At 35.5% G+C, this 12,227-nt stretch overlaps 1 protein-coding gene across 1 annotated transcript; it reads left to right on the top strand.

Annotated features, from left to right (window-relative positions):
- The first annotated feature begins 2,266 nt into the window (after positions 1 to 2,266).
- Positions 2,267 to 11,855, top strand: LOC116165522 (aminopeptidase N-like). Its single transcript, XM_031480034.1, has 12 exons — positions 2,267 to 2,358; positions 5,975 to 6,140; positions 8,428 to 8,870; positions 8,918 to 9,080; positions 9,125 to 9,547; positions 9,594 to 9,926; positions 10,233 to 10,431; positions 10,481 to 10,758; positions 10,814 to 11,010; positions 11,065 to 11,376; positions 11,432 to 11,513; positions 11,567 to 11,855. Exons 2-12 carry the CDS (start codon positions 5,979 to 5,981, stop codon positions 11,717 to 11,719), a joined length of 2,745 nt encoding a protein of 914 aa, XP_031335894.1. The 5' UTR covers positions 2,267 to 2,358; positions 5,975 to 5,978; the 3' UTR covers positions 11,720 to 11,855.
- The last annotated feature ends 372 nt before the right edge of the window (positions 11,856 to 12,227 follow it).

The following is a 12,227-nucleotide window of genomic DNA, read 5'->3' as shown; positions in this document are numbered from 1 at the left end:
TGAATTGTGATACATACTAAGTTGGTAACAGTTGACTTGTGTTCCACAAATCCATGCTGAGCAGGGGATATTAGTAGCGTAACGGAAGGATAAATTCTTGCATATACCAAGATAATTTCGTAGATTTTGCCAAAATTATTTAAGATGCTAATGGGTCTATAATTGGTGACCACTGGGATTTCCACTTTTTAGCGCATTTCCACAAAAATTAAAAAAAATGCGCTATTGTGGCCACTTTGCCCGTCCGTCCGTCCGTTCGTCCGCTCGTTTTGCGACGCTACTAGTTCTTTATCTTAAGGGCTATTGTTCTACTTTTTTCGCTATTTGGTTCGTTCTGGTGTCGAGGTTTGCACCAAGGAAGGAATTTTTTCTGCGTTTATTGTTAAAAAAGTTATTGTAAAAAAACCAACAAACCGTTTTTTACATGTTCCATAATTTTACACTTTTGCCGTTTATTAACCATCCTAGAGATCATTTATAATTTTGTATTGTTGTCTGTCGTCTGTCTGTTGGTCTGTCCATCTGTTTCTTTGCCTGTCTGTCCCTCTATCTGTCCGTGTGAACGATAATTTTGCTTAGAAATGTCCGATCGCTTTTACATCTCCGTTAGTTATGAACTGAATTGCATGAAATTCAATATGGGCATAGCCTTAGCCATATAATACGCAATGCCAAAAGTTGAGTCGAATCGATTCAAAATTCACAGTGCCCTTTTCGCACCTCGACCATTTATAAAGCGAATTGCAAACTTTTTTTCTTATAAAAGTATTTGAATGAAATTTGATACATAGGCACTTGGAATAAAGGAAAATCTGACGCCAGTTTCAAAATTTTGTTTTGCGCATGCGCAGTGCCAACTTTTTTATTTATGGAAGAATTTAAACGAAATTTGATACATAGGCACTTGGAATAAATAAAAATCAAACGCCAATTTCAAAATTTGGTGTTGCGCATGCGCAGTGCCAACTTTTTTATTTATGGCAGAATTTAAATGAAATTTGATACATAGGCACTTGGAATAAAGGAAAATCAAACGCCAGTTTCAAAATTTGGTTTTGTTCATGAGCAGTGCCAACTTTTTTATTTATGGAAGAATTTAAACGAAATTTGATACATAGGCACTTGGAATAAAGGAAAATCAAACGCCAGTTTCAAAATTTGGTTTTGCGCATGGGCAGTGTCAACTTTTTTATTTATGGAAGAATTTAAACGAAATTTGATACATAGGCACTTGGAATAAAGGAAAAGTGAAATTTGATACTTTGGCGCTTGGAACAAAGGAAAATCTAACATTAGTTTCAAAATTGCATCTTACAAATGGGAAATGAATGCAAGTGGAAATGCGCTTTATGTAAATCGTTTACGATTACTTTTTAACTTGTTAGAATTGGACAGATATTAGCCATTTTGAATATCCCAGCGAAGGTGTTCTTGTTTAGCGACGCATTGAATATATAAAATATTGACTCCGCAAACACATTAGCATGTGATGTTGAATACCTACTTTATACCTACCTATTTATCGTAACCTATCTATATAGGTACCTTTTTGTTTGTAAAAAAGGTCGCCTTGTCGTAACCCAGATTTAATTTGGCTGACGCTTTGAATATAATATATACAAAGGCTGACGTTATTGCAAATAAATTGTTACCAACAGGAAAGTTCCAGAAGGTCCTGCGTTAGAGATCGGAAATTTTTAAAGCTATTGGTAACGGTAAGTATATGCGCAACATGATAATCGCACATTTAGAATAGCAAATGTGTTTACTGATACCTATAATTTGAATAGATACGTGGAACCAGAGCCGTCCTTAGCAAATGCGAGGCCTGGCGCAAAACATTTTTGCGGGACTTCTTTTAACAATGGGGGGGAGAGGGGGTCACCGGAAAATTTTCAAAATTATACTTGCCAAGTCGTCATTTTAAGCACTTTGAAGAAGAAATTTAATCTCTTACACTTATATACTTACCTACTCTCTGAAAAGGTGCAAAACTTCCATTTCGGGTTGGCACAATTTCGACTTCTTATTTTCTTGTTGGTTTTTAGGAAAAACTAAAAGCTTATTTTATTATTCTCATTCAAGCAAAACTGTGACTTATTTGTTAGCGAGTGCGAGGCCTTCCTCAGCGTGAGGCCTGGAGCGGCCTCTCCACCCTAAGGACGGTTCTGTGTGGAATATAAAGTAAAACAAGTTTTAACATATACCTACATGCAAAACCTTTGTTAGATAATACATATAAAGACTAATTTGAAATTCAAAGAAAGATACATTCTTCGATTTATTTTATAAGGTTGGGGCGTGTTCGTTGAACTGGATAAATTTGTTTCAAGTGGGTATATTGGTGGGAAAACATAGGTAGGTATAGCAAAAACGCCGCGATTCAGTCAATTTAAAATCAATTTGCAAATCGCTTTAATGTGCAAAGTTAGCTTGCTTCTATCTTGTTAAGGTAGGTGACCCACAAAATACTTTTTCGCTTATCTATACATAAGTATCTACTACGCATTTTAAGTAATAAGTAGATTAACGATCAATTGTGTAACCGCTTAACTTTCTAAATTAATAATTTTTGTTGTTGCAAAAATGATTAGGTGCTTTTTTATGTTTGATTTACCTATTTCACATCAGTTTCCAGAATCAAACCGCAGTTTTTTATGTTGTTATTGCAATCTGCTTATTTACATTACTGTTGTCATAGTTATATGCAATGTTCTACACCTGTAACTGGTTGGTACGAATTGGCATGGGTATTTTTGTTATTGTGATTCCGTCGCTTTATATCGAATTTGTTCATTTCCTCCAATTTACTTGTTTAGAATAGCTACTTTCAGCTACTTGTTTGTTACTTTTGTTGAAATTATAATGGTCATAATGCAAAAGGTATGAAATTTATAAGTTTTAAGGCAAACGTCTTATTGAAATACCAAAGTGCACCGTTTCTACAATAAAACAGAAAGGTAGGTATACTTTTACTTCAAACAAAAACTTTTCTCTTGTGCTTTCTTGCTTTGTCGGTCTGATCTGTAGAAATCTTAAAAGATGAAATGCATTTGGAGTTTGCTAAATAAAACTTTGATTGTTACTGTTTAATAGTACGTAAAGATTTGTTGGTACATAAGAAAAAATTGAACCTTAATATTAAGTGTTATGATAACACACGAACCGCACTACCATGAGCTAGCTACCACTTCTATTTTTCTTTGGGATGCAATAGAATTGCAGCATCACGGGGTAACCCAGATAACAACGTATAGTTTATGAAAATCAAAGTTGCCATACCAATAACAGATCTAAAATTTGGAAAAAACTCGTGGTTGATACATGCTCTAAATGGGGTGATGCACCATACAGGAAATAAACAACTCAATTCCTCAAAACCTTCCCCATGGATATTTAATTATTGACGAACAGATATAACAGATCTAAAATTTATTAATTTTGACAGCTGCTGGAGATAGCGAATTTGTGTTTTCTCCCAATTCCCCATACAATGGTGTTCGTAAGATTTGAATCGGCGTTAATAAAATTTGACAGTGACGCTCTGCTGGAACGCATGACTGATGGTTCTCTGACTTCACTATACCTGCACGCAATAAAAATCTCAAATTTTGGACCGCTTTTGCAGCCATCGTGGAATCACCTTTTGATGATAGCTCATCATAGTCGTAGAAAAAATAGTATATGAAACTCGCATTTAATGGCTATTAGACACTCATAATCATTACGAAACTCGCCAGTAATTCTCATACTCGTGTCTTAATAGCTATCATTAAATGCTCATTGCATAATAGTACTATTCTTTGTACCCCATGAACTAAAACAACGTGTTTATAGTTTTCCATTTTATGGATTGGATATTTACTCCTCAGAGATTGATACAATAAACAATAAGGTTACACAGAATTTAGGTGTAAGTATAATCGTTACAATCTTGCGTCATACTTTATAGTCGTTATGTTTATTAGTATCAAAGGTAATAATTTCCCCAGCTTCTTCATTTCTAAACAATGGCGCGTCTTCGTAACCTGACGCGTATTAGTAGAGCTGTGAATTATATGCACGAAAAATGGTAAAATATGAGCATAGAAAATTAGTGCAAAATATGCAAAAAGTTTTGGTATATATGCAAACATATGCAAAATTATATCGGCCAGTTGCACAAAAAAAATAATCCGGTATTAAGACATTTGATTGGCTTTATATTGCAGTAGGCAGTCAATCAAATGACAAAATTCTTGTTTAAACTCAGATTTGGCAAATAATCTAGGATTTTGATTATAATTTGCTTTCCTGGAACCGGCCGTAGGTATATCTTGCATAATTTCCAAGAAAAAAGGAATTATGATAAACACTAGCAATAAGATGTTTCTTTGTTTTCTGCCTCCTGTTGTTAAGAATTAATTTATAAGCACTAAGCAGAGAAACTTCTCTCTACATCAACAGAAGTAATATTTGTATTAGAAAGGGCCGACAAAATATGGAGAGTAATTTCCAAGCCGTACACAATATCACCCGCATCAACGCCGTAGAGAAAGAGAAAGAGAAAATAGTTTGGAAATGAATAATAATAATAATCCTTTATTTGCTCAACAGAAAGAAACATGAAGAAATTCAGTATCAATTAAATCAATAAATCTTCCTTCCAGCTATTGCAGTATGTTTCATGATCGCGTCCGTTATGAAAATCCCCAAAAATGCATTAGAAATTCAAATTAAAATCGATTAAAACTAGCAAAAATTTATATAATTACATCTTAAAATATGCAATTAATGTCAATTTTTTATATGTAAATGCAAAGAATATCAAAATATGCAAAAATAAATTGGGTTTATGGCCGTTTGCACCGACAAATTTAAGTGGAGCTTAGCTTAAGCGTAGCTTAAAATCCATGGCATAACGATTATTGAGACAATGGTTGCCATGGATTTAAAGCTATCCTTAAGCTAAGCTCCACTTAAATTTGTCGGTGCAAACGGGCATTAATCGCTTCAAAATGTTGCAAATCGAAAATGCACAAAATCCCATACGAGTAGGTACAACAAAAAATTTGCTTATTAGTAATTGTGGATATTGATTTTACAATTAAGCACTATAAGTAATTTGTTTCATAAGTATCGAAAGATGCGTGTTTTCGCGACGAGGAAGATTGCAATCGTCCGAACATCGGGTGCTTCCTGGTACTACCCTCGGGACAATGTAGTCTGTTGATGTGTAATATATAGGCACTAATTTGATTCTAGTTCATCGTAAATAGGTACACACCAAAGAGTGTCCTTACAATTGGTTAGGTGCTTACATAGCCCATTATTTATTTACCTACATAATATCTACCGTCAAGTGTATGTCCAATGTCCTAATTTAAAAGTTAATGCAAGGATATAATTTAGAAGAAAACCGAGGTGCCCGCATGTGCGTTTATATACATACCTTGGCCTTAAAACCGTGTAACGAATATTAAATCAAGGAATAAGTAGTTCGATGTCATGCTGTGACATTACGATTCGTCCTAATAATTGCGATTTTGACACTTAATGTCTTTAAGTACTGCGACTTTCCTATAAATTGTCTTATACTATGTCGCTTCTATGCCAGAAAAACAATCCCATACAAACATTATGTACCTACTTATGATGCAAACGAAATTACGTTAGGAAGCAGTCAGTTAGCGTTAATTAAATCCTATTGCATTCTCGCGAGTAAAATAAAAGAAATGCACAAAATTGTTACGGTAATCTAATGATGGGTGGTTAACAAAGATGTGAGAAAATTGTTTATGGAACAAATTGTCGACCTTTTTACCTACTGCGAAAATAATAAACTCGGTTAAGGTTAGAATAAATAATTGTTTTCTAGATCGGTAGGTACCTACTGTTTAGTGTCGCATGATTGCCATATAGTTTGGTATTGCAAACTTACTTTCCGTTTCAAAGTATGAACTTACGTTCTTTTATCGTTTTTGTTTGTTCGCAGGAGAATGATTTATTTCTTTGTGTTTTTATGGATTTGTGGAATATGGGTACCGAATGTAGCTGCAAATGAAGTACGGCTTCCTCCCACTTTGATACCGGAACATTACAGTTTAGAAATAATCACCGATTTAAATAATTTTAATTTTTCCGGAAAAGTTTGGATTCGGGTAAGTAATGATAATTGCAAATTTGGAAATTACAAACAATTTGTGGCTTATGTACGCCTTAACTTTTATGTGTTAGGTACGCTAAATGCTGATGGATTGGTGAAAATTCGGAAACTACAGGTATCTCAGAATTTCATGTTCTAAAAAGAACTTTGTTTTGACTTCGTTTTTTAACTCAAAATATACAGAAATGGCTATGTAATTTTAATTTGTAATGTAATTTTTTCGGGTTATGAAACTGAGGTCGTTTTGCTTTTTTTGTGAAAGGTGTTTTCCGTGATTTTATTATTTATATCGATGACTATAGGTAGAATGACTAGAAATTAAATTGTCGTTTATTTTTCTTTAAAAAACGATCAATTTTTAGTTACAGATCATCAGGATTTTAGCGTTATTTTTAATTAAGAAGCTTTCAACCCATCTTGTACTATTCACAAATGACACTACCTATTTGATGTTGGTAAATACAATGCGATCAAAAATGAGTTGCAGTCGAGTCACCTTTGGAATTTTTGTTTACATGGGAAATCGTACTTCCAAAGGCGACTCGACAGCAACTCATTTTTGATCGCCCGTTACTTTTTCTGTTATATGCCAGCGCGGCTTACATGAAAAACAGTTTTGACAAGTTCTGCTGTCGCCGTTTTCACCACTATGTATATGTACCAACTTGCTTGAGATGAGGTCACTTGGGAAGCGTATACGCTCCGGCCGATCCGAATTGTTCGATACGATGTCTTGTGATGGAGTGTTTGAATTGGAAGATCTTTTCGTTGCTTGATAGCCCTGGCAGCTGATTTTGATCCACTCGAAGTATCTTGCGGAGTAGTTGAGCATGGCTTAGTTCTCGTGTACAACGTGTTGTTGTGGTGCAGGGCTTGAGAGGGAACTCGACATCAATTCAAAAATTTTAAACAAGATAAAAACAAGAGGTTTTAGAACTCAAAAAGGAATTTCAGAATTCTGTTAACGTTATTCTTTTCTCGGTTATTTTATAATAACGAAGATTTACAGATTTACAAAAACTTTATGATCCTAGTATAATATTGCAGTTGAACTAAGGTCCGGCTTTTCCACTTTCCAATAGCTTTACTCTGCTGATAAACAGAATGGATACCGTTGTCGATAAAATCTTTGTCAAGGTACTTATTTGTAATAAAATAAACTTATCGAGAGATGAACACTCTAGTGAACACCGGTCATAAGTTAAACAGAATTAGAGTAGATAGGTACTGTTAGTTTACTATGCGATCAAAAATTTTTGTTTACATGGAAAATCATATTTAACTTGCACTTCCAAAGGCGACTCGACGTCAATCCTTTTTTGATCGCCCGGGATAATATCTACATTCAACAGATATCATTAAGTGGATTAGAAGCGAGTCACCAAAGACATATATTTCGAAGAGATGTCAAAACCGTTACTTACTTAATTTCAAATTTTTTAATGCCAATGCAAAGATTTATTTTCATTACTTTTTGAATTGCTTATTTTGATGTGAAAGCAAAATGTCTCAAAAATTCCATAAGTTTCTGTTATTAAAAAAAGTGCGATTGCGTAACAGGACGTTTTGCTTCAACCGTTGCATCTACTGGCAGCTTCAGAACGTTGAACATGACCACACCGGTAAATCTTATAAGAATAACGTTTACCACGAGTACCATGACATCTAGATTTTTATTTCTGAAGGCTTAGAGGTAGTCAAACATACTTCTGGATAAACACTTATACAAGGCAGAAACGAGCGTCTCTCAGCGAAAACGTACCTGTGCGCGAAACTAGACTGCGTGACGTCAGTAGCCAGATGCATTTGTCCCCGCGCTGGCAAAGTATACGATTTTACGTAGACCATAATTTATTTATTGTGTGCACAATGTTGCAAGGTTATCAAAAAGCTGATTCGCGAAATTGACTCCATGTGAATGTGGAAATGGAGTTTTTGGCTAACAACGCAAATTTAAATGGACCTCAGAGCAGAGACGTTCAAGAAGACATAAGCATTGGGCGGTATTTACTTTACGAGTTAGGAAAACTGCAGGAAAACCTAATTCGAAGTAGCTGGCAGAATGCTCGAAACTGATTCCAATCTCTGCCACAGATGAAAAATTCTTATCTCAGTCTAGGTTCGAACACCCGACCTCCGGGAATATAGCCCAACGCTCTACCACTGACCTACACAGTCGGTTATAATAGTTGACCATTGTTTAAATAAGTAAATATAATATAATAGTAGTTATAGTATGTAATATGAATCACTAGCGTATTACCTCTATCTTATTATTTTAGGTGAAATGCATTAAAGAAACAAATCAAGTTGTGCTGCACTCGGAAGGATTAACAATAAATACCAATGGCACCACCGTTAAAACTATTGATGCGGACGTCAAAAACTCAATAAAATTAACAAATTTTTCATTCAACGAAGAAAACGATTTCTTTACCATTATTTTAGACCAACCTTTAAAATTGGACCAAAAATATGAAATATTTATACCGTTCAATAGAACGTTGGATCAAAATTTGGACGGATACTATAGGAGTAGTTACGATAATCCAAAAACAAAGCGCAAAGAATGGTTGTCTGTAACACAGTTTGAACCAACATCCGCACGTAGTGCCTTTCCGTGTTTTGATGAACCGTCGCTCAAAGCAATCTTCAATATTAGCTTAGGCCGGACCGAAAAGTACAGTAGCATAAGTAATATGCCCCTAAGCAAAACCGAACCAATGTAAGTATATTACAATAATATTTAGGTTCACATTGAGCTGCTTACAGAAGAGGAAAACCGGGGTGGGTCTGGGATCGTTACGAGGAAACTGTTCCTATTTCCACATATCTCATTGCGTTTGTTGTTTCTGATTTTGAATACAAGGAGTCACCTCCAAATAACAATAGCGCTGTGTTTAGGATATGGGCAAGGAGCAACGCTATTAATCAAGTAAGTTGTCACTCCAATGGCCACAGTCAGTAAGTTATTTTTAGGTTGAGTTTGCTAAAAATGTTGGTCCCAAGTGTTTGCAATTTTACGAGAACTTTTTCGATATAAAATATCCGCTACCAAAACAGGATATGATCGCTATTCCCGATTTCAATGCAGGCGCTATGGAAAATTGGGGATTGATAACGTATAGGGAAACGGTTTTATTATTTGATAACTCGACCTCTTCCGAGGTTAACAAGCATTCTATAGTCAGTGTGATTGCACATGAATTGGCTCATCAATGGTTTGGCAACTTGGTTACGATGAAATGGTGGACCGACTTGTGGTTAAACGAAGGGTTCGCCACACATATGGCGGCATTGGCAGTACACAATCTTTTTCCCGAATGGAATAGCCTCTCTCACGAAACCGTATCAAATATGTTGTCGGTTTTCAGTTTGGATGCTTTAAAGTCATCCCACCCGGTAATTTCAAAGTTGACGATATTCCATATTACTGTACACTATTTAGGTTTCAGTCACAGTCGCAAATCCTAAAGAAATTAACGAAATTTTCGATATAATCTCTTATAAAAAAGGTTCATTTTTGTTGCACATGATACGTAATTTTCTCTCTGAAAAGACCTTTAAAAATGGAGTGACACATTATTTAAACAAACACAAGTTTAGTAATGCTGAGCAGGACGACCTGTGGCAAGCCTTAACGGAGCAAGCGCATGAAGACGCATCTTTGCTATCACATCTGACTGTAAAAGAAATTATGGACACTTGGACCTTACAAACTGGATTCCCATTAGTTACAGTCATAAGAAATTACCAGACCAATTCGGCGCAGCTTAGTCAGGTATGTCATCTTAGTATAGTGTCCATTATTATATTTCGAAAACGTAATTATGGCCGAATAGGGAAATCCTGCAGCATACGCAACCAACATTTGATTATATTTTAAACACTTACTAACTATCCTAGACAACATATCAAACAAATCACATCATCACAGTTTATCTCCCTTCCCTGAAATTTAACTGACAAACAGGTAACACCCATGCAGATGAACGAAATTATCGACCAGTTAGGAAAAGTGGAAGACGATCCTTAGGATATTTATTAAAATTAAAATTTAAAAAAAAATTGCACACCTTAATTTCAGGAACGTTTTCTACTGGATACTTTGGAAAGAGAGAAGAAAAATTCATGTTGGTGGATACCCATTACTTATACAACACAACGGGATTTAAATTTCAAAAGTACAAAACCTTTGCAATGGATGACCTGCCCACAGGGATCTCTGTCTATCAATAATTTACCTAATAACGACCAATGGATATTGTTTAACTTGAACGTATCAGGTAAATGAACTAATACAGATACCGATGTTTAGTAAAATGATTTTTGTAGGGTTATACAGAATCAATTACGATGAAGATAATTGGAAAATGCTCATCAAAACTCTGCAAAGTGACCTATATAGTACGATAGGTGCGCTAAATCGTGTTCAGCTAATTGAAGATTCAGGCGCTTTGGCGTGGGTAGGAAAGTTACCTTACAGCATCTACTTTGATGTTCTGGATTATCTACGGTATGAAAAGGAATATTTGCCATGGAAATCTGCCCTATCAAACATAGACACTGTTGAAAAACTGATACGAAGAACGTCCGCTTTTGGCGCGTTTAAGGTAAAAAAAAACCAAACGTTGTTATTTATTTAAACGGTCCACCTTTTAAATGTAGGAATTTATGAATGCGCTCATCTCTCCAATCTACAACGATGTAGGTGGTTTGAACAAAAAACCAACAAAGAATTTGTTAGAAAGCACACGGTATCGTTCGATGATAACAAGTTGGGGTTGTAAATTTAGGGTAGGTACTTGCGTACAAGAAGCTCGGGAAGTTTTCAACAAATGGTTAGAAAATCCAAGCAACAATATGTAAATATAAGGTATAATTTACTTACTTACTTTACGTAAGTACCTTAATTGTAGCATACCAAAAGAGTTGCGATCAGTGGTGTATTGTACCGCTGTCAAACATGGCGGTGAAGCTGAATGGAACTTTTTATGGAATCAGTATAAGACTACGAACACGGCAACCGAAAAATCCTTAATACTGAGCACTTTGGGTTGTACCAGGGAGGTTTGGTTGTTGGAAAGGTACATGGATTGGGCGATTGATGATACTTCAGGTATCAGAAAACAAGACGCTTTGCTTACATTTACATCCGTGGCGAAAAACGAAGTGGGTTACTATGTGGCAAAGAATTTCGTGTGGAAAAGAATAGGCGATATACAAAATTAGTAATGTTATAGACGACATAATTAATTTTAAAAAATTATTGTATCTATTTTTCAGTTTGGGAGTTAACAGTCGAAGAGTGTCGTCGCTTATATCTACGCTTGCCTCGCAGATGATTTACGAAGAAGATTATCAGGAAGTAAGGCTACTATACAAAAATGCGACAAAATTAAATTATTTTTTTTGTTTAAGTTGAAAAACTTCACAATTAGAAACAGCAATTATTTGGTTCCAAGCAAACAAGCAATCGAACAATCCTTGGAAAGTGTTAGACTGCAAGTGCAGTGGCATAAATCACACTTCCATTTAATCAAAGAAAAGTTATCAGCTTACGATAAAGTGTAGGAGCGGTACTAAAGTGTCAAGAAAGAATTGTATAAAATTAGTCTGTAGCGACTATAGCGTGATAGTATGTACTTGTTAAATTAAGATAATTAGACCTAAATAAAGAAAAATTAATGAAAAAATCAAAAAAATAAAATCTCGGTTTTTACGTTTCCCAAAGACCCTACCGTTCTTAAAGAACGGGTAAGAAAATATTTTACATCCGGCAGCAAACTAAAACGTGCTGCGACCTCATTGGTCAAAACGGCCAACCGATGAAAGCGTAGCGTTCCTGGCCGCAAACGTTTAAAAGCAGAGCCACGAACTCTGCAAGTGCAACGTAATTCCTGCTTCAACTGCACTTCAAGAAACAAAAAGCTCTCCATTTGCAGAACCAGGTCGCCTTGCCAGCTCGACCTCGCGCCGCACTCCATCAGTCAGAAGACCTGCATCTGGGCTCACCCCAATGACAGAGCTCGCCGTGTGCACCTCGGATACCATTTTGTACATACTATAAATATACATATTC

The sequence above is a fragment of the Photinus pyralis genome, unplaced genomic scaffold (genome assembly GCF_008802855.1).
Source record: "Photinus pyralis isolate 1611_PpyrPB1 unplaced genomic scaffold, Ppyr1.3 Ppyr1.4_LG3a, whole genome shotgun sequence".
In the NCBI taxonomy this organism is placed as follows: Eukaryota; Metazoa; Arthropoda; class Insecta; order Coleoptera; family Lampyridae; genus Photinus; species Photinus pyralis.
This window is presented reverse-complemented; position numbering and strand designations above follow the sequence as displayed.

Bases quoted from the DNA above. Each gene is read 5' to 3' on its own strand.
- LOC116165522 (XM_031480034.1), top strand. From the start codon at position 5,979: ATGATTTATTTCTTTGTGTTTTTATGGATTTGTGGAATATGGGTACCG. The intron at 10,759-10,813 runs GTAAAAAAAAAC...TTTTAAATGTAG, and splicing joins CCGCTTTTGGCGCGTTTAAG to GAATTTATGAATGCGCTCAT. The intron at 11,514-11,566 runs GTAAGGCTACTA...TTTTTGTTTAAG, and splicing joins ACGAAGAAGATTATCAGGAA to TTGAAAAACTTCACAATTAG.